The sequence below is a fragment of the Chiloscyllium plagiosum genome, unplaced genomic scaffold (assembly GCF_037043375.1).
Source record: "Chiloscyllium plagiosum isolate Xiang-an unplaced genomic scaffold, Cpla_swu_hap1 HiC_scaffold_29, whole genome shotgun sequence".
In the NCBI taxonomy this organism is placed as follows: Eukaryota; Metazoa; Chordata; class Chondrichthyes; order Orectolobiformes; family Hemiscylliidae; genus Chiloscyllium; species Chiloscyllium plagiosum.
The window spans coordinates 10,221,056-10,243,459 of record NW_028270167.1 but is presented as its reverse complement, the minus strand read 5'-3'; the positions used below and the strand labels follow the sequence as shown (position 1 = coordinate 10,243,459).

General features: G+C 42.4%; 1 protein-coding gene across 1 annotated transcript in view; it reads right to left on the bottom strand.

Moving 5' to 3' along the window:
* dscaml1 (Down syndrome cell adhesion molecule like 1) overlaps positions 1–22,404 on the bottom strand; it is a 586,372-nt gene that overhangs the window by 207,716 nt on the left and 356,252 nt on the right. The window contains exons 4-6 of the mRNA XM_043676579.2: positions 16,282–16,428; positions 6,852–7,130; positions 2,510–2,785 (exon numbers count right to left, since the gene is read on the bottom strand). Of these exons, the coding sequence (XP_043532514.1) occupies positions 2,510–2,785; positions 6,852–7,130; positions 16,282–16,428 (702 nt within the window). The remainder of the gene's footprint in view (positions 1–2,509; positions 2,786–6,851; positions 7,131–16,281; positions 16,429–22,404) is intronic.

Genomic DNA, 22,404 nt, shown 5'->3' with positions numbered 1-22,404 from the left:
TATTGAAGATGCTCAAACTCATCCCAGATGTGTGGTGTGACAATGTAGTGTTTGTTACAGTTCTTGGAGAGAGAGGGACAGAACTATGGCTTTAAGAGGTATATTTTGTTCTTTTTTTGTGAAGAAAGGTTAGAATCAGAGCTGCCAACTGGTCTGCTTCAAACCCCATTAAGTAAAGAGCTTGTGAGGTCATAGAGTCATAGAGATGTACAGCATGGAAACAGACCCTTCGGTCCAACCTGTCCACACCGACCAGATATCCCAACCCAATCTAATTCCACCTGCCAACATCTGGCCCATATCCCTCCAAACCCTTCCTATTTATATACCCATCCAAATGCCTCTTAAATGTTGCAACTGTACCAGCCTCCACCACTTCGTCTGGCAGCTCATTCCATACACATACCACCCTCTGTGTGAAAAGGTTGCCCTGTAGGTCTCTTTTATATCTATCCCCTCTCATCCTAAACCTATGCCCTCTAGTTCTGGACTCCCTGACCCCAGGGAAAAGACATTGTCTATTTAGCCTATCCATGCCCCTCATAATTTTGTAAACCTCTATAAGGTCACCGCTCAGCCTCCGATGCTCCAGGGAAAATAGCCCCAACCTGGAGTTTTCATTTTAAAGTGGGAACCACAGAAGCAATAGTTTAGACCTATGCTCTGTGGAATTTAGAAGAATGTGGATGAATGTGGATAAAACTGACGGGGAGTAGATGCTTCCTCGTGTGGGGCATTCTGGGATGAGAGATCAAAGTCTTAGGATAAGGGGAAGCAAATTTAAAACAGAGTTGAGGAGAAACTATCTCTCCCAAAGGGTTGAAAATCTGGGGAATGTGCTATCCCAAAGTATGGTGGATGCTGGGACAGTGAGTAAATCTAAGGAGGAGTTAGACAGATTTTTAATTAGCAATGGGTTGAAGGGATATGGAGAGAAGGCAGGAAAATGGGGGTGAGGAGTATATCAGCCATGTTCAATGGTGGAGCAGATTTGATGGGCCGAATGGCCTAATTCTGCTCCTATACCTTATGAACTTGTGAACCAAGCACCCTAAATGGGTGGGATCAAGCTCCCGCAGAATCAGGATTTTTAGTTCTAGTTTTTTGGTAGCAGTTGTTGCTGGGGTTTGAAGCAAATTTTGGAAGCTGTAGGACATCTTTCCCTGCTTCTTTGTCCCTCTCTCTCTCTCTCTCTCTAAGGACTGTAACAAACACTACATTGGACAAACAGGCAGAAAATAGCCACCAGGATACATGAACATCAACTAGCCACAAAACGACATGACATTCTCTCACTAGTACCCTTACATACAGATGAGGAAGGACATCACTTCGACTGGGACAACACATTCATCCTAGGACAAGCCAAACAGAGACACGCACGAGAACTCCTAGAAGCATGGCATTCTAACCGGAACTCTATCAACAAATACATTGAGTTAGACCCCATCTACCACCCCTTGAGAAAAAGAACAGGAAATGGCGTCACAACAGGAAATGACATCACCAACCCAAGGAAACCCAAACATATAAATAGAAAGCAGGAACCATGAACAGTGCTTCGCCTGGAGGCCCACTGAAGATGTTACCTAGTAGGGTGATGAAACATCTGGAAATGAACTTTCCAGCTCAGCGAGCAAACCTACATCCAGAACCTCAACATGAGCTACAAATCTTCTCAAAATCTATTATTTTGTTAAGCATTTAGATAGAGTTGCAGTTAAGCCAATCTTTTATTTTTATTTAGTCTGTATCTTAACTGCAGTGTAAAAATAAACATCTAGTAATTTGACCAATCGAATTGCATCTGGACTACCTTCTGAATATATTTTGAGGGGGTTTGGTCCATATCTGTGGCTGATGGTGGGAACTGCAACATCTGCAAGTTTGTCTCGGAACCATACACACCGTCCTGATTTGGAACAACATTCACATTCCTTCCCCTTCGCTGGGCCAACATCCGGGAAAGCCCTCCCCAACAACAACAACTGTGGGCGGCACGGTGGCACTGTGGTTAGCACTGCTGCCTCACAGCACCAGAGACCTGGGTTCAATTCCCGCCTCAAGCAACTGACTGTATGGAGTTTGCGCATTCTCCCCGTGTCTGTGTGGGTTTCCTCCGGGTGCTCCAGTTTCCTCCCACAGTCAAAACAAAAATGTGCAGGTTCGGTGAATTGGCCATGTTAGGTTGCCCCTAGTGTTAGGTGAAGGGGTAAATGTATGGGAATGAGTCTGAGTGGTTTGCGCTTCAGCGGGTTGGTGTGGGCTTGTTGTGCCGAAGGGCCTGTTTCCCCACTGTAACTAGTCTAAATCTAAAAAAAAACCATTGTGTGTGTACCCACAATGACATGGACTGCAGTGGTTTCAAGAAGGGAGCCTGCCCCTGTCTTCTCAAGGACTGTAGGGGCTGGGGAACTAAGGCCAGCCTAGCCATTGCTGCCCTCATCCCATTTACAAATTAGAGAAGAACATCTGATGATTTTGCTTTTCTTAAAAAAAAAGTCAGTACCTTCTAACACTATGATGGAGAAGTCCTGTGCAGTTTGGGATTTCCTGGTGGCAAAGCATTGATAGGCTCCTGAGTGACTCTTCTGAGCAGATGTGATCAGCAATGTGTTGTTATTGATTCCTCGGACAGAGATGTAACCATCGGGAATGATAAGCTCTGTGTCTCTGTACCACCTGATGATGTACTCAGGAGAACCCATCACACTACACGACAGAATGACGGTGCTGCCAATTCCAGTTTTTAGTTTCTTTGGAGTCACTGTTACCCTCAGCGGATCTGCAAAAGCAACAGAAATACAAAGCAAAGATTATGACTTGAGTATAACAGTTAAACATATCAATATCTCACACAAATAGATTGCCATTTTCTGAATGCAAACCCTCAAGTTCAAACCCAACATTCATGAAGGAATGTAAATAAACTCATCATAGAACAACACATGGACAGAGGTGATAAATCTGCCTATAAATCTGTGCTTGCTCTTTTACAGATCAATCTAGTTGGCCCCACTCTTATCCTCTTTGCCTACACCCTCTCTCCTTCAGGAATGTGTGTACATTCTTTTTGGTAGCCAAGGGATAAACAGCCTTGCAGATTAGTGGGAAACACTCTCTCATTTTGTTCAATAGCTGGAGAAGTTTGTGTGCAACAGAGAAGAGTTCTTGGTGGAGAAAGTCAGAACAATAGGAACATAAAACGTAAATTACATAATCCAGCAGTGGACAAGTCTGGTGAGTGTCAGAAAAACAGAATTAGTAAGTTTAAAGCATTTGGTTTCTGTAATGAGCATCTTATTTCTACAAATTAGATTAATGCATTTAGCAGCAAAGTCCAGTGACATAAACCTACACTGAGAACGACATGGTTTGCCCTGGTCCCTCACAGTGCCAGAGATCCAGGTTCGATTCCACCCTCGGGTGACTATCTGTGTAGAGTTTGCACATTATCCCTGTTTCCTCCAGGTGCTCCAGTCTCCTCCCACAGACCAAAGATGTGCAGACTTGGTGGATTAGCCATGGGCAATGCAGGGTTACAGGGATGGGGTGAATCTAGCTGGGATGCTCTTTGGAGGTTTGGTGTAGACCCAATGGGCTGAATGGCCTGTAGGAATTCTATGATGAATTTACGGCACAGACCCATAGCACTCTGCCTCCCCGGGCACTGCTGGTTTTTTGGTCCACTAGAATCTCCTCACACTCTACTTTGTCTCATAGGTAAACGCGGTCATGCTGACTCACCTACGATGTCTAGATTATTCCTGTCTTCCAATATAAAGCACTGATCCTTTCAATGTCAATGAGTAGCTGGTGGTACAGCACAATGCTTTCCAGTTGACTGTGATCCCTTACATTACCATGACAGCCAGTGCAACATTCACTGTCACATGTCATAGACACAACACCACGGGCTGTCAGGATGAGAAATCCACCTTCCTTTTGTAGAATGCATCACGCAATTCTGTAGCACTTGGCATGTCAGCAGTATCGGATGATCCACCTGCACTAAAGGGATCATGGCGATGATAGTGTCCTGCACTGATGGCCCAGTAAATCGCTTATATTTGCAAAAATAAAATATTAAATCAGTTCTTTAAAAATTTATCTCCTATATGTTGCATTGTATTCTGTCTGGCTAACCCGTCCCTGCCTCTCTTAACTAAATGGTAAAAGAAATAAGGGGCGGGATGTGCGGGACCAGCATGTTAATTTTGCCCCCAGGTTGAGTGGGACATATTAAATTGATTCCCTCCCACAGTAATAGCCCTGTTCCCTTGCTGTAAAAATCAGAGACAAAATATAGTCATAGACATGTGCTATTTTTAGGACAATGGTGGACTTTGCAAAATGGATGAATATTTCCTTCCAAACAGTGTGGGCATGTTCTCAAACAAGAAGTCTTAAGGTTCGTATATGAAATTTGCTGGAAATTCCTGGAAATACCCATTGATAGGATCTCAATGTTTGGCATCTCCATTTCACTGTGGTTCCTATCGGCCTGTGTAATAAGGGTTAAAAAAACTGCAGTTACTGGAATGCAAGGTAGACACATAGCAGTCTGGAAGTGTTCCTGAAGAAGGGTTATACCCGAAACATCGACTTCTCCACCTCCTGATGCTGCCTGGCTTGCTGTGTTCTTCCAGCCTCCTGCTTGATACTTTGGATTCCAGCTTTTGCAGTTTTTTTGTCTCTAAGGAAGTCCAACTGTGTCTTGGCCTTTGTTCCTTTCAGATTGTTTTTGTTATCACTTTAAAAACAAAAGATTGTGCTTTTCCATAACGCACAGCGATGCTGAAAAGATTGTCAGGTCTGCAGATTGGGAGGTGGAAGGGTCCAGCTTTTGGACAAAAGAAGCAACCCAAACTTCTGATGGAACAAAAACAGAAATTGCTGGAAAAGCTCAGCAGGTCTGTCATCATCTGTGGAGAGAAATCAGACTTAACGTTTTGAGTCGAGTGACCCTTGCTCAGAGCTCAGAATTTGGAGGGGTCTGATTCTGAAAGTGAAGGGTGGAACAGGTGAGTGCATTGACTCCTCAGGCCAATGACGGTGGATAAATGCCCCCTCACTGTCTCCAATTGAAAGTTAAGAGCAGTCCAAACATATGAGAGGTATCAGTCTGAGTTTTTAGTGCAAGTGATACTTTGGAAAACAAAAACACCAGATTTTTTAGTCAGCTATTCAACTCCGACATTCAGCAGAATGACCGAGATTTCTGTTTTGTTATTCTTTCTGGGACTGTGGGAATCACTGGCTGGGCCAGCATTTATTCCCAGTTGCCTTGAGAGGTTGACAGCGAACTGTCTTCATGAACTGCTGCAGTCAAATTGGTTAGTTAGACCCACAGCTCTGTGAAAAAGTGAGATTTTGACCTGGAGAAACTGAAGGAACAGCAATACATTTCCAAGAAAGCACGGTGAGTGGTTTGGAGAGGAAATTGTACATGGGGGCGTTCCCAAGTAACTGCTGCCTATGTCCTTCTAGCTGGAAATGGTCATTACTTTGGAAGGTGCTATGTGAGGAGCCTTAGTGATATTCTGCAGTGCATCTTGTGGATGTTTGTACACTTTTGCTTCTGACCGTCAATGGTGCAGGGACTGAATATTTGTGGATAGGATGCCAGTCAAGGAGGCTGCTTTATCCTGGATGGGGTCAAGCTTTTTGAATGTTGTTGGAGCTGCACCCATCAAGCAAGTAGGGAGTCTTCCATCAGACTCCTGACTTGTGCCTTTTAGATGGTGGACAATTTTTGGGGAGTCAGGAGGTGAGTTACTCGTTGCAGGATTCCCAGTCTCTGACATGCTCTTACAGCCACTATGTTTATGTGGCCAGTTCAGTTCAGTTTCTGGTCAATAATAACCCCCAGGATAATAGTGGAGAATTCAATGGGAAAGACAATACCATCGTCATCGTCATCGTCAAAGGACCAGGATCAGATTGTCTCTTGATGGTGATAGTCACTGCCTAATATTTACCACTTGTCAGTAGAATCCTGGATATTGTCCAGTTAATGATACATTTGGACATTGACTGCTTCGCAAATGGAGCTGAACATTACACAATTGTTAGCGAGCACACCCATTTTTGAGCTTTTGATGAAAGGAGGGTCATTGATGAAGCACCTGAAGACGGTTGAGTCAAGGACACTACTCTGAGGATTTCCTGCAAAGGTGTCCAGGAGCTGAGATGACTGACCTTCACAACCATCTTCCTTTGGATTCCTTTGACTCTAGGCAACAGAGAGTTTTCTCCCAATTCCCATTACAGAAATGTAGAATCTCACAGAACTGCAGGAGGCCATTTGACCCATCATATCTGTACCAACTTCCAAATGAACTACCCAGCTCGTCACATTCTCCAGCTCTATCTCCATAGCCCTCTAACTTCATCACTCTCAAATATCTATCCAGCTCTCTCTTGAAACCTCCTGTGGAATCTACCTCCACCACTCTCCCAGGCAGCACATTCCAAATCCTCACAACTCTCTGAGTAAAGACGTTTTTCCTCATCTCACTCCTAGCTCGCTTGTTGACAATGTTGAAATAGTTACCGACAGTCCTGATGAGGGATTAAGCCTGAAATGTCAACTCTCTTGCTCCTCACACGCTGCCTGACCTGCTGTGTTTTATCAAATGCCACCCGACATTGACCCTGACTTCTCCAGCATTCTGCAGTCCTCACTATCTCAGAGTTACTGACATACCAGCTAATGGAGACAGAATATTCTTCATTACTCTGTCAAAATTGTTCATAATTTTGAACACTTCTTAATCTTCTCTGCTGGGATTTACCCCGAGGCCTTTGTCTTTCCCAGCAGATAGCAGAGAAAGGCGAGAAGCTCTTACCTATGACTTTAATGATTTCAGTCACTTCCGCTGAGCCGAAGGTGTTTGTCACTTCACAGATGTACATGCCGCTATCCTCCACATGTAGGTTGTTAATCGTCAGGCCTGTAATACGCTTGGTCCACCGGCTGTCGACTGGCAATGGCCTGTTGTCTTTCAGCCAGCGGATCACTGGGTTTGGATAACCTGAAGCGATGCATGGAAGTTCCATGGTTTCCCCGGTTTTAACTTCTTTGGACTGAAAACTGTCCAACACTGTAGGCGCTGATTCCATAGGATCTGCAGGTAGAAACCATGTAGATGTAAATATAGGCAGGAGTGGGAATTAACCACATGGAGTTAAATGCAGGTAGGAAGGGGATTAACTTCGTAGATTTAAATGTAGGCAAGAGGAGGGTCAACCACATAGATTTAAATGTAGGTGGGGGAGGGGATTAATCACGTAGATTTAAGTATAGGCAGGAGAGGGATTAACCACATGGATTTAAATGTAGGTAAGAGGTGGATTAACCACACAGATTTTAATGTAGGTGGGGGGGAATTAATCACATAGATTTAAATATAAGTAGGAGAGGGATTAACCTCGTAGATTTAAATATAAGTAGGAGGGAGATTAACCACGTAGATTTAAATATAAGTAGGAGGGAGATTAACCACGTAGATTTAAAAAAAGGTAGGAGGGGAATTAACCACATGGAGTTAAATGTAGGAGGAGGGGTATTAACCACATAGATTTAAATGTAGGAAGGAGGAGGAGTAACCATGTACATTTAAATGTCGGAGGAGGGGGATTAACCATGTAGATTTAAATGTAAATAGGAGGACGATTAACCACGCAGATTTAAAATTTGGAGGAGGGGGATTAATCAACTTGCATCACTCGAAACCATTTCAATTTCATTCAGTGATTACACTAAAGGACAATGAACAGGAAGCAAAGGAGGAGTGGGAAAGAAAGGAAGCACAAAATAGTTGGAGAAACAGACAGTATGAAGGAGATTTATTTTCTTGAATGGAATTAAGGATTGGGATTGATCCAATGTTTAACTCACTCAAAGCTGAATGTCCAATCATCTGCCATTTTTTAACGTATCTATTTTATGGTTGCTCTCAAAACCCAGCACTAATTGCAATTTTTTTCTAATTCTAATCGTTAAATTTAGTCGCCAAGCTGCGTGATTCCTTTGCCAAAGCATTCTGCAGGATGACGTAAAACTAACAACACTGGAAATACAGTGTTCCACAGAAGCTATCCAAAGCGCCTTACACAGCCCCTTCTAAAACTGTGACCAGTTCATCTGGAAGGACAAGGGCAGCCAATACATGGAAACACCATTACCTGTAAGTTCCCTTCCAAGGCACTCACCATCCTGACTTGGAAATACATCGCCGTTCCTTCGGTGTCACTAAGCCAAAATTCTGGAATTCCCTCCCTAACAGCATTGTGCATGTAGCTACAGCAAATGGAACACAACAGTTGAAGATGGCAGCTCACCACCACTTTCTCAAGGGCAACTAGGGACTGACAATAATGCTGGCCCAGCCAGTGACACCCATTTCCCACGGGTGAATGAATATACAGATTTCTCCTCTATGTCTCTATGTCTCAGTGAACAGTAATACTTGAGGAGGTCATGTTCACTTTGACTTGAAAATTAATAGACCATATCCATGATTGGCAGTGAGAGGATTTACTTGACTGTTGGTACTTATTATTTTGATGTGACAAAGAGTGTAATATTTTTAAACTTTGAGCAAATAGGAATTATTTCACTCACCAAAGTGGGGTTAGTTCCTGAGCTACTGACGATCATTAAATTTATCCACCATGCTTCATACTTCGCAGTTTTCACAACCAAGGGCCTCAAAATTGGCATGGCAACAGCCCAAATGCTAATTATTTTGCTGTTTTGAAAGGAATCTGCCAATTCGGGAGAATCCAGAGCCAAGGAAAGGGGACAAAATTTAAAACAATAACAAAATGGCGCAAATTTAAAGCAATTAGTAGAAGGTGCAAAAATGAGATGAGAAAAATGTTTTTATGCAGCATGCAGTTAGAGGCTGGAGTGCACTGCCTAAGCATGTGGTAAAGGTAGGTTCAATCGAGGTATTCCAAAGGGGTGAGTCAGTTATTTGAGAAGGAACTATGGGCAGAGTTACAGGGAGAAAGCAGGAGAATGGAACTCGGTGACAAGCCCATTATAGAGGCAGCCCTCACACAGTGGGCCAAATGGCCACCATCAGCACTGCAGCAATTCTGTGACAGAAAAGTTGAGTGAAGTGAGGTACATGAAAAGTAAAATTAGGATTGAAATAATTAAAAAATCAGAAGATTTTTCAGCACAGGAAGAGGCCATTCGGCCCACGGCATTGGTGCTGATTCTTTGAAGCAATTACACAATCAGCCTCCCTGCCATGTTCTTTCTCTGTGGTTGTGCACACACCTCTGCAGGTATATATTCAATTCAGTGTGAAAATTACTATTGAATCTGCTTCTAATCTCCATTCCATGCAGTGCATTGCAAATCATGGCAACTTGATGCATGAAAAAGTTCTGTTTTCACCCCTGGATATTTTTGTCAATTACCTTAAGTCTGTGCCTTCCAGTTACCAACACTACTGGTGTGGAAACCTTTGTCTCCAAAAAAAGAGAATAGGGTAGAACACAGATCAAGCTGAAGTTGAAAATACATTTTTAATTGTGTTTTGAATATTTATTTTATGGTTAAGATTGTTATTACAGCAATAAAACTATCTGAGGCATGCTCGTAGCTTTATTTGTCAAAATATTAGTGTTCTGTTTCAGTACAAGCTCAAAGCATAGCCACCTCAGAGAGAGAAAAAGATTGCACAGCTGTACCTGCAAATATTACACATGGAGCAAAGTGGGTTTATGTAGCTACAACAGAACTGTCTCATTTTTCATCCATTCTAATTATTGCACACAAAAATCATGGAAACAATTCTCTCCTGAGCTATATGTTCATACAAGCCGACAGCTTTGGGGTATGGAGATTCCTGATTTTAAAGCCAATGCATTAAAATGAGCAAGACAGCCACCAAAAAATTCCTAACTATTAATTTCACCAATAATCCAGGCAAGGAAGTGCATCATATATCAGGGAAATAGAATGTACAAAAACATTTACTGAATCAGACGCTGGTAAAGCAGGAAGAGATTGGGAATTTACAGACTGGGGGTGCAGTGGCAAAGGTACACTTGGGAGATTGGACAGGCAAATTGACCCTTCTAAGTAGGTTTAGAAAGTGCAGAGAGAGAATCTGTGAGGGGGCGGGGGGGGGGGGGGGTGCTGTATTTCATGCTTTGTTGGGACCACAGAGCTTAGCCCCTTTTTCAACATTATGTGCTCTTATTTAGAAACAGAATATCCTCCAACCCACTGGGAGATTCACCAGGACTCCATATGGCTTAGTTGGTGGAAGGAGAGAAGGGGCTTAATCGGTGTTGCACACAGGGTTACCTCAAATCAATCTGTCTGAATCATTAAACATTTCTGTTAGATTCTGCCTCACTGTTTAACACCAGCCCTCCTACTGTATCATTAGAAAACAGCACATACAGAGAGACAATATGGCCCTTCATTCCAGACAGGCTACATTAAGGTCTCTCTGTTTACTGCATGATCACCCATTGAGAGAATACATCATGACCTTGGACCTCTTCCAATTTAAGGCCATATTTATGTAAAATGTGATGATAAAGTACGATAATTTATACACTTCATTAGTTAGCTGTTTTTTGACATGTTTGATGTATAATTCACATAATATTATTTCTCCTGACTCCTCCACCCAGTTACACTCTCCATTGCCTAAATCTACCAATTACACATTGGGATTGATTAAATAATAATGTTGGCTCTTTATTTGAAGGGAAGACTATATACAGATAATGTCCTGCTGAGATTTTCCAGCATTTTCTCTTTTGGTTTTTTTCTCTTTTGGTTACAGATAATGTCCACTTGGATACAAGTATAATACATCTTATTCCCATCAGTCCTACTTCACACTGCTGTCAAAGTCATAGGATTAATCCATCAGATCTTGTCAGGGTAGATAACAATTGACAACAGTTTAAGATATGCCCCTTAAATATGCAATGACATCCCATCAGAATATCCCTTTATTTAACTAAACGTTTATCCTTAAAGAATCAAACACTACATGGCAGCAAAACAAAAGAACAACACATTAACCAATAGCAATACATGTATAACTCTCTTAAATGGTTGCTCATCCATCCAGTCTTAGTTATGGCAACCTTTCTTAGAAGCTGCTGTCCATTTTCAGAACCTATGGTTTGGAATGTTTTATTTGTGCTATGTCTTAGATAACCTTCTAGTCACAATAGGACTAATCACTGTTTCTGATTGTGAAGCAATATGGTGTTATCACGGGCTTTTAATCTAGAGACCCAGGTGATGCCCTGGAGACCTGGGTTTAAATCCCACCATGGCAGATGTTGGAATTTTAATTCAATACAAATCTTTAATTACGAGTCCAATGATGGCCACGAATGCATTTCCGATAGTCAGGGAAAAGCGTCCAGTTCTATAATCCTCTTAAGGGAATGAAACTGCCACCTTTATCTGGTCTGGTCTACATGTAACTCCAAACCCACAGCAACGTGGTTGGCTCTTATTTGCCCTCTAGGCAATTAGGGATGGGTAATAAATGCTGGCCTAGCCAACAAGATCCAGATCCTGTGAACGAAAAAACTTACAGGAAACTCTAACGTTGAACTTCAGCTATTATTAATCTTTGACAGTTGGCCATATTTTTTCCAGATGCTAACAATGGATGGGGACAGACCTGACATGCTCAGTCTGTAAGGGCCTTCATTGCCAATAGCAACTTAAATAGCTTGTTTTTCTGGTTCAGAAATATGTGCTCCTTTCGCAGGGATGTTACCTGAACATTTGAACAATTCATTCCAACTTTCCTAGAGTTATAAATGGTCAGAGGTTATTGTTAGGTTTAGTTATTGGTCTTATCAAGCTCTTTGTTTTTGACAGTTTCATCTTCCATGTTCCATAAAACTGTATCTTGGAGGGAAATGGCTGCGGACTTGGAAAAGTGTAAGTAAACAGTGGAAAAAACTTTCTGTCTGGCTGTTATGGAGTCATTGAGTCATACAGCTCACAAATAGATCTTTTGGTCCAACTCATCTGTGCCAAACAGACATCCCAATCTGACTCTAGCCCTATTTGCCAGCACTTGGCCCATATCCCTCTAAACTCTTCCTGTTCATGAACCCATCAGATACCTTTCAAATATTGCAATTGTATCTGCCTCCACCAATTCCTCTGGCAGCTTGCACCACCCTCTGTGTCAAAAAGTTACCCCTCGGGCTCTTTTCAAATCCTTCCCCTCTCATCCTAAACCTATGCCTTCTAGTTCTGGATTTTCCCACCTGAGGAAAAAGACTTTGGCTATTCACCCTATCCGTGTCCTTCATGATTTTATAAACCTCTACAATGTCACATCTCTAATGTTCCAGTGAAAAAAGCCTCAGCCTCTTCAGTCTCTCCCTGTAACTCAAAGCCTCTAGTCTCGGCTGTTCCTGGATAGGTTCCAAGTGCAGTAATTTGCCTCCCCAGAATCCGAAACAAACGTAGAGTCCCGGGGTGTCTGCAAGCTCTCCTTAAAATGACAGCACCTGCAATCTGCAGTTTCAATTCTATTCCTGCTTAAGCTTCACGGCAACTGGACTTTACTGTTAATGCTTTCCCAGATTGAAACAATTTACAAGGATCTGAAGTCTGCTGGCTGCTGTGGGGTGTGATCGCAGAAAGAAAACATGCTGGATGTAGAATTCCTAAGGAGCTACAGAATCGCTTCCACACAACGAGGCTTTTTGAAAGCTGGTTCTTCATCATTTTGGTCCTTTTTTTGTTTAAACGAGACATGCAAGAGTTGAGATTTGTAAATTTTGTAGTAAGATTTTCAAAAATCATGAGGCAAGCATGCTACAGATGCCATCTTTAAATTTTTAAAAAAATATTTGGAAATCACCAGCTGCTATCATGTCATGTCCCTATCTTGAATGTAAACGTACAGGTCCCTCGCAAGGATTGGTAAAACAATCATTTGGATTTTCTGATTGCCATCGGTCACTATTCCCGGGTGAGATGGGAGTAATGCACAAGGACGCTGTGGAAACCCCAGCATAGTACACCCTGAAGGAATTACTAAGAAAACTGAAGATTTTGCTCAGCAATTCTTGTGCGCTTAAAATGTATCCAATTTACTCAGAGAATTTGGAAGGTTCTGATGAAATCAAGCTATTTTTAAAAAATTCATTCACAAGGTGAGGGCATCTCTGGCCAGGCCAGCATTTATTGCCCATCTGTGATTACCCAGAGGGCAGTGTAAGTGTCAACCACATTGCTGTGGGTCTGGAGTCACATGTAGGCCAGACCAAGTAAAAATGGCAGTTTCCTTTACTAATGGGTTTGAGTGAACCAGATGGGTTTTTCTGACAATCAACAGATAATCATGGTCATTGTTAGGCTCCTAAATCCAGGGTTTTTTTAAAATTGGAAATTAATTGAAATTCCACTATCTGCCAGAGTGGGATTTGAGCCCAGGTCTGTAGAATGTTACCAGGGTCTCTGTATTAATACTCCAACAATGATACCATGAGACCATTGCCTCCCCATAATACCTGGGAAACTTAAGACCATTAAATGTATAATCTAACTCCTGAGTGACTATTCAACTGATCCAATACTTAATTCTCACAGTCATAAAATGTGGTGCTGGAAAAACATAGCCGGTCAGGTAGCATCCGAGGACTTTTGACGTTTCAAGCATAAGTTCTTCATCAGGAATTTTCCTAATGAAGGGCTTATGCTCAAAACATCGACTCTCCTGCTCCTTGGATGCTGCCTGACTTGCTGTGTTTTTCCAGTACCACACTTTTTGACTCTGATCTCCAGCATCTGCAGTCCTCACTTTCTCCTAATTCGCATAGTCCCAACTACACTACAACCTGATCAATACTCGTCCTTTCCCTGAGGTAACAACCGCTCCCTTCCCCCATAGACCTGACAGCCCCGCTCTGTTCACCTTGTCCCCCTTTCTCTGAGAGGTACTGTACAGGGAGCAGCTTTCTTAAATTTTTTAAATGTATTATGGCAAATTTACTTTTGTTTTGATATTAAATATGATTTCAACTTTCATTCCAGCTGTGCTATTCTTTGCATCAGACTTTTGGGTGATTTTGACTTTCATGCCCCCCCCCCCACCACCACACACACACACACACACACACACATTAACAGCACAGAGGTGGAACGAGTGGAGAGTGTCAAGCTTCTGGGAGTGGTCATCAACAACAGGCTTTCTTGGACTCTTCATGTGGACTCACTGGTTCCAAAGGTCCAACAATGTCTCTTCTTTCTCAGGCAGCTGAGGGAATTTGGCATGATGGCGAATACTCTTACCAACTCTTATAGATGAGCCATCGAGAGCATTCTGTCTGGATGCATCACTACCTGGTATGGCACCTGTACCATTCAAGATCGGAGATGGTTACAGAGAGGGGTGAACCCGGCCCGGACAATCACAAAGACCAACCTCCATCTACAGAATCCATCGACCAGGCTCGCTGTCAAGGAAAGGCCGCCAGCATTCTCAAAGATCCATCCCACCCTGGCAATATTTCTCTACAACCTCTACCATGGAGGAGAAGGTACAGAAGGCTGAACACAATTGCCAGCTGGTTTCGAAACAGTTCCTGCCATACTGTTGTTCGAATACTGAATGGGCTTACAAACTCTTAACATTCACCTGCACTTGTGTTTTTGTTTTTGCCGCTGTTTACCTTTTAGATACTTATCTATTCTACTTAACTCTGTGATCTACTGTATTGCTCGCAAGACAAAGCTTTTCACTGTGCCTTGGTACACGTGACAATAAATTCAATTCAATTCATAAATTCAATTCAATTTTGAAGAGATCGTGAGTGGTATGTTTTGCTGGGCGGCCTTTCCTTGACAGCGAGCCTCGTCGATGGATTCTATAGATGGAGGTTGGCCTTTGTGATTGGCCGGGCCGAGTTCACCACTCTCTGTAATATACACCCTATTATGTATATTAAGCGATTTTCTATTAAGTGAGGTTTTGCTGGAACTCATTTAGAGCATTTTAGGAGAACTACCTGTCTACTGAGAAGAACTGTAAGGTTGAACTTCTAACTCATGTCGTTATTTCTCTCCTTTTTACCTAAGATTTTGTACCTAGGTACTTTGTACCCAAGACAGCATCGCGAGTGGTGACATTGCAAACTTTTCTCTGTACTCCTGTCTCCCTGTACTTGAGTACATGTGACAAGAAAACCCAATTCTAACTTTGAAAAATAAGTGAGGAAGAAACAATTAGATGAACACTTTGAGATTAAATGATTAACAGGAGGAGAGGTTTGTTTGGAGCACTAACCATAGCATGAACATGTGTTGAATATCCTTTCTCCATGTTTTAGATCATTTGAGCTTTATATCACTGAGAAAGTGTAAAACCCAAGGTTCTGTAAGATCACTTATTTTTGGTTTTGGAGTGTGGACTAAAAGGTGGGAAAAGATCCTGCTTTAACTAAATAAACTGTGTAGGAAGGTATCTGCAGTTTTAAAAATGAGTGACACAACTCATTGCAAGTTGTATTTCCAATACTGCCTTATTCAAACAGTGGTATGTTCATGTGGGTGTGTGTGTTCAGGGCAGTTTTACCCAGAGACAGTCTTTTGATTGTTTTTTTTAAATCAGGATCAGTTTTGTGCAGGTTCAGGAGTGCTCAGCACAATAGCTTTGAGGTTGGTCCCTGGGCTGGTGGTTTACAGCCTTGTGTGGAGAGTGTACTGCTGGAAAAGCACAGCAGGTCAGGCAGCATCCGAGGAGCAGGAGAATCGACATTTCGGGCATCAGCCCTTCATCAGGAATGAGGCTTATGCCCGAAACATCGATTTTCCTACTCCTCCGATGCTGCCTGACCTGCTGTGCTTTTCCAGCAGTACACTTTCAACTCTGAGCTCCAGCATCTGCAGTCCTCACTTTCTCCTAGTTTACAGCCTTGTATTTGGTTAATACTGGGGAAGCTTCCAGCTTACAAAGAGAAAGCACCTAAATCCCACTCCCTCCCTCTTGTGTGGAGAAGTAACATCCCTTGGTAGCTGTTCTCAAAAAAGATGTTGAGAAAACCGAAAAAATAAAGCAAACCCCACTGGGGCATCTCAAACCAGAAAGAAAGATTCTGAACAGCCCTGTCGTGTCAATGTAAGTGAAGTCCCTGATCCCTGGAACCATTCTGGTAACTCTCCTCTGCATCCTCTCCAAGGCCTTAACGTTCATGCTTAATGTCTGGAGGTATCAGGACAGACTTGGATGTTAACAGCAAGGGTTACACGCTTACCGGAAACTGAGAGACGGGCTCCATTGCTCTGGCGCGTTTCTCCACTGTATTTATGTCTGGTGATACACCTGTATGTAGACAGCGCGTCCTCCTTTTGTACATCAGATATGTACAAGGCTCCATATGATGTGATGTGGAATCTACTCCCTATAGACAAGGGTGGAAAAAAAAATCAGTTCAGAATCTTGTCAGCATTCAACGTCAACTAGATTTCAAATAGCCATTCTATAAGTGGGCTTTGGCAGTAATGTGGGACGTCAATTCAGGAACGTCAAAAGGAGTATTTTTCTGTAATTGTCATGATGGTTATTAGCAATGTAGAGAAACAGCAGAGAGTCCTGGATTTAAATTAAACATTTTTAAAGATCCCTTCCTTTTCAATAGGATATGCTCCTTGATGGTTTCGTCCTGTAAGTAAAAGAAAGAACTTGCATTTTTATAGCACCATTCACAACCTCAGGATGTCCCAAAGCTTTATAGCTGGGTCTCATAGTGTCACTATGTGCAGCAGCATATTCCTCACACAGCCCCAGTGACTTTGTTTAAAACCATTTCTGTTCATGTGTAAATGGAATGTAGCTCAGCATGACCCTTACCCCACTCCCCACACTGTGATAATAAAAGGTGGTGGGCTCTCTTTTAATGTTCCCTGCTAAATGGCGCTCCTTTATATTCTCGGAGAGACTGCGGTCTTTTTGGAGGCAGATATTAAAATGGTGAGGCAGATGCTTCTGAGGAGTGGGGGGAGCACATCTCCTTCACTCTTGAACAGAAATAATAATATGAAACACAATCCTCAGGCTTCAATGAGTGACTTTTGCACTCACTGAACTTTGTTTGCTGATCGAATTTATTTGATAGGAACACACAAAACTTTCACACAGACTTCAACCAGTCACTGAAATATTTATAATGAAATGTAGAAAATAGGAACAGGAGTAGACCAATTGGTCCATTTATCCAGTTCCATCATTCAATATGATCATGGCCAATCGCCATATTCCTGTACTCTCCCCATTTCCTCTTGATGCCTTTAAATATCTAGAAACATATCAAATTCTTTCTTAACAATGTTCAATGACCTGGCCTCCACAGCCTTATACAGTAGGGAATTCCACAGAAACAAAAGGGTCACTTGACCTGATTTCTCTCCACGGATGCTGTCAGACCTGCTGAGCTTTTCCAGCAATTTCTGTTTTATGTTTCTGAGTTACAGCATCCACAGTACTTTCAGTTTTCATTACAGAATTACACAGGTCCACCTCCCTTTGAGCGAAGAAATACCTCTTTAGTGTCTGTCTGAAATGCTGTACTCCCTACCCTGAGACCCCCCCCCCTTGTGACACCACTACCCCACTACAGACAAGAATGGCTTATCTGAGTGGTTTCAGAGTGGGGGTATTTTTCAGAATGTTGGGGTGGGAGGTGGGATGAGTTGGGGGTGAGTTTTGATGAGTGAGATACAAGATGTCAGCACTGACCAACATTACTTGACTTTTTTATTTGGTGTGTCAGGATTGGTTACTTTCTAGCTAGCTGAACTACAACTTGCATTTATATGGGTACCTTCAGCGCAGTGACACAGCTCAAAAAGGGAGCTTCACAGGAGCCCAATCAGAGAAAAGCTGACATCGAGAAAATGAGAAGACTTTACAACAATTGACTGAAACTTAGATCAAAGAGCTGGGTGAAGAATAAAAGTCCTGCATTTCAGTAACATCCCATAATTGTATCTCTAAAGAGCAGCCTTTCCCCATCACTATCATTTGTCTCTCTCCCATGCTGGTCCTGCCCATACAGAAGGTGTCGATTTTCTGCCATTAGTGGGGAATTATGGGCAGTAATTTACCCATTAGAAACTAGACGGAACGTGTTCCAAACTTATTCCAGCCAATCGCACATAAGGAAGAGAAAATCATCATTTCATCTTTCTCATTTACAATGGTCTCAAATCACAAAGGTGATGACAATACAAAACCTGACACACAATCGCTGCTGCTTGGCATCCTTTAATTCAAGGGACAATTCTGTCACTGAAATACATTGATATTCAACATCACTCATGTGTCACCATCATGTCATACTGTAACGATGTGCACTTCAATGAGTCTTAAGGTCCGTGATGACAAAATAAACTACCTGGGCTTCATTTTAGTGACTTCAATGGCACCAGTATCTCACTCACCAAATTTCACCTCTCCCCGCCTGCTCCCCACTTCACTGGCTCATCTCACCTCCCACCCCAATATTCTGTAAAATACCCCCAGTGGCTCTGAAGCCACTGAGACAAAACAAACGTCAGAAGCAATCATCCCAACACCATAATTGGAGCTGCATCAAGACATTATTTCAACAAGCTGCATTACACTGCAGCACCGAAGAACTACAAACAGCAGAAGAAAAATACCTATATGACGTTTTCAAGAAAAATGTCTACCCAATAAATGCAATCCACCGATTCCTCAGAAACAAACCCAAACAAGCAGACACAACACAACCAAAAACTATAGCCACATTACCTTACATTAAAGACATATCAGAAATGACTTCCAGACTACTCAGACCCTTGGCATCATGGTAGCCCACAAACCTATCAAAACTCTTAAACAGCAACTAATGAACCTAAAGGATCCAATAGATGCCACCATCAAAACTAATGTCAAAACTAATGTCAAAACTAATTACAAAATACCATGCAACAACTGTAATAAACACTACATCAGACAAACAAGAATAAAACTTACCCAACCCACTCTCACTAGTTTCCATACATACAGACAAAGAAGGTCATCGCTTTGACTGGGACAACACACACATCCTAAGACAGGCAAAACAAAGACACGCACAAGAATTCTTAGAGGCATGACATTTTAATTGGAACTCCATCAACAAACACATCGATTTAGATCCCATCTACCTTCCCTTGAAAAAGGAACCGGAAATGACATCACCCTCCTTAAGAAACCAAGACTGATAAATAGAGAGGCGGGACATACCACCAGCACTTCACCGGATTCTCTCACTGATGATGTTACCTAGTCATGATGACGAAACATCTGAAAACAAACTTTCCAGCTCAGCAAGCTAACCTACCTACAACCCATTCATATCTGGGGTAGGACAGTGGTGTTACCAAGGGGTCTCAGGATAGGGAGTTAGCCATTTTGGACAGAGATGAAGAGAAATTTCTTCACTCAAAGAGAGCTGAACTTGTGGATTTCTGTACTGTATAAGGCTGTGGAGGCCAAGTCATTGAATGGTGTTAAAATAGAAATTGAAACATTTCTAGATACTTAAAGGCATCAAGGGGGAATAGGGACAGTAGAGGAATATGGTGTTGAGATCAGACATGATCATATTGAATGGTGAAGCTACATAAATGGACCAATTAGTCTACTCCTGCTCCTATTTTCAATGTGTAATTACAGATACTTCACTGGCTAGTCCACCAGTTGGAGACTCTGTGTAGGCTTTGTGTATTCCTATCACATAACCCTCGATTCTGTTCCAGCTTCATTATTTATGCAGACAATGCAGTGTTGCGAGATATAGGGCACATCATGTTGGTAAATCACGTGGGGGAAACAAAATCAACTGTTGCTGCCATTAAAATCACAGGATCAAGGAAGCTCTTTGTTCCTTGTTTCTAGAATAGACTTTAGCTCACACATTCCCCCTGTATGTTTAAAAGAGTAACATGGGAAGCAGGCTAGTCAAGGACAGAATTAAGAGAGCCAGGTAACATTGATAAGTCATTTATATTTACTGCTTCAGTCCAGGATCTCATTTGAATTCCTTATCAAACATATTCTTGAGAGAGCAGCTCGCTAGAGAAGCTTTTCTATATCACACTCACAGACCTATCATTCTCCTTTGCATCACACACACAGCTGCGTGTGTTGTTGGATTCCCCAGTCTGTGCAAGGCCAGCTACCCTCAACCAGCCCAGCCCAATGCAACCTCAAGCTCTGCGTCACACAGAAGGGGTTAAATGTGTCGACTTGTGACCAAGTTAGAGCCCAGCGTCAGCTGTGATAATGCTCACATCCCTGGGAACAAGTCCAGCTCCAGGCATTGAGCAGAAAAATCACAATAGGACACTGTGAAGGAGCTGCTGCATTGTTGGCAGCTCCTTCTTTCTGAAGAGACATCTTCAGCCTGCTTGAGTGGATGCCAAAGATCTGTTTTACTACAGGCAACCCTGGGATTGGGAACGGGTTCCTTTCTGGAGCCTGTTCTCAAACTAATTCAGACACAGGTCAGAAGACAATGCAGGGCAATTTAGCTGTTTATAAGTACAGGAAACAGTCCCTATCTCAGGTCTTTAACATTATAATCATGTATGGGATTGCATTCAAAAATACATGCCTTCATAAGTCAGACATTTGTAAATTAGGGTCTGCTGTATTTTGAAGACGTTCTTTGGAGTTATCCACAAAATCCACATAGTGTGGGAACAGGCCATTCAGCCCAACATTCCACACTGACCCTCCACAGATCATCCTACCCCCCTACCCTATATTTCCAATGGCTAACACACCTAAACTACATGTCCCTCAACTCTAGGGGCAATTTAGCATTGCCAATCCACCTAACTTGCACATATGGGAGGAAACCAGAGCACTCAGAGAGAGCCCACGCAGACACAGGGAGAACGTGCAAACTCCACATAAGTAACTGCCTTAGGGTGGAATTAAACCCAGGTCCCTGATGCTATGAAGCAGCATTGCTAACCACTGAGCCATAGTATCCTGGCTGCTATTAATCCCTCAATCAACATCACACTAATAATTTCTGCTCATTGTTACATTGTGGTTTGTGGGAGCTTGCTGTGTACAAGTTGGTTGCCATGTTCCCTCCACTGCAACATTGACGACACTCCCAAAGTACCATTGGCTGTAAAACGCATTGAAAGGGCTGCTGGTCATGAAGGGCGATAGCAAATTGCAAATCTTTCATCCTTTTGTACCAGTTGTGCCGTTGAGGTAGCAATTCTTTTTGATTTTTGGGAATGTTTAACACAAGGCTGTTAAAGCTTAGGCCAATTGAAAAGCTTTAAAGCAGAGACTGACAGGTCTTTGTTAGATTTGAGTATTAAGTTTTTCAGGGTCAGGGTGGTTTGTTGGTGTAAAGATACAAATCAGCTGTGATCTAATTAAACAACAGAATGGTGGGGGGAGAAGAGAGAGCCTGAAGGTTTTATATCAGTTCCTATGTAAATTCTATAAGAGTCTCAATACGCCTATGGAACAGCACAGAATATGCTGCCAAACTCTCAGGGCAATGTGCTCAATCATCCTAGAACTTCATCAACTGTCTGGTAGGAGAATTTGATTGCCGCAGTTTGTCCTTTCCTATTTAAGGTCCTCCTCTCCTTGTAAAATAAGCTAACTGCTTTTATATTCTATACCTTGCATCATTTGCCTTTCTCTTACTTCTGTGGCAACGTTGCAAAGTCAATGGGACGATGAAAAAATTTGCAGCAACAGAAGCAGTAGCCATAGCAATGAATAAACCAAACATACAGACCCCCCCCAACTCCCAGGTTAATGTTAGAGGGCAGACTGCATCAGGTGTAATCACAGTGCCATGGTGTGGCAATTGTATCTTCAACCCATAGGCCACAGCAGAATGTCAGGAGCCCCCATCAACTCAGGGCTCACTCAGCACTTGACGCTGTCTCTCAAAATGGATGGTGTAGCAGCCAGAATTCATTGACAGCATCAAACCATGCCTGGTGGTCCCACTGTGAATCATGTCCCATTTATTCCACCAACATTTCCTGATGTTGTATCTCTTGTTCATTTTTGTCAGAAAACAAAAGCTTCTTGAAAAGGTCTAGCATGTGAGATAACTGAGCGGGGGGAAATCAGTGGGATTAGGTTAATCCATCCAAGGAGCTGCTGCAAACATCAGTTGTGCATGCGTGACGTGAATTGTATTAGTCTTTATTTCACATGAGAGCTGAAGCATACAAGGAGATGAACAATAGTCAGATAAGACAAAAGAAAAGATGCATATCAAGGGTGAGCTCAAATCCAAGCAATTGTGCAAATGAATGTGTGAATAAAAGATAGTGAAAAGTAAGCCAATGGTTCTGATTAATAACCCTTCATAAAATGT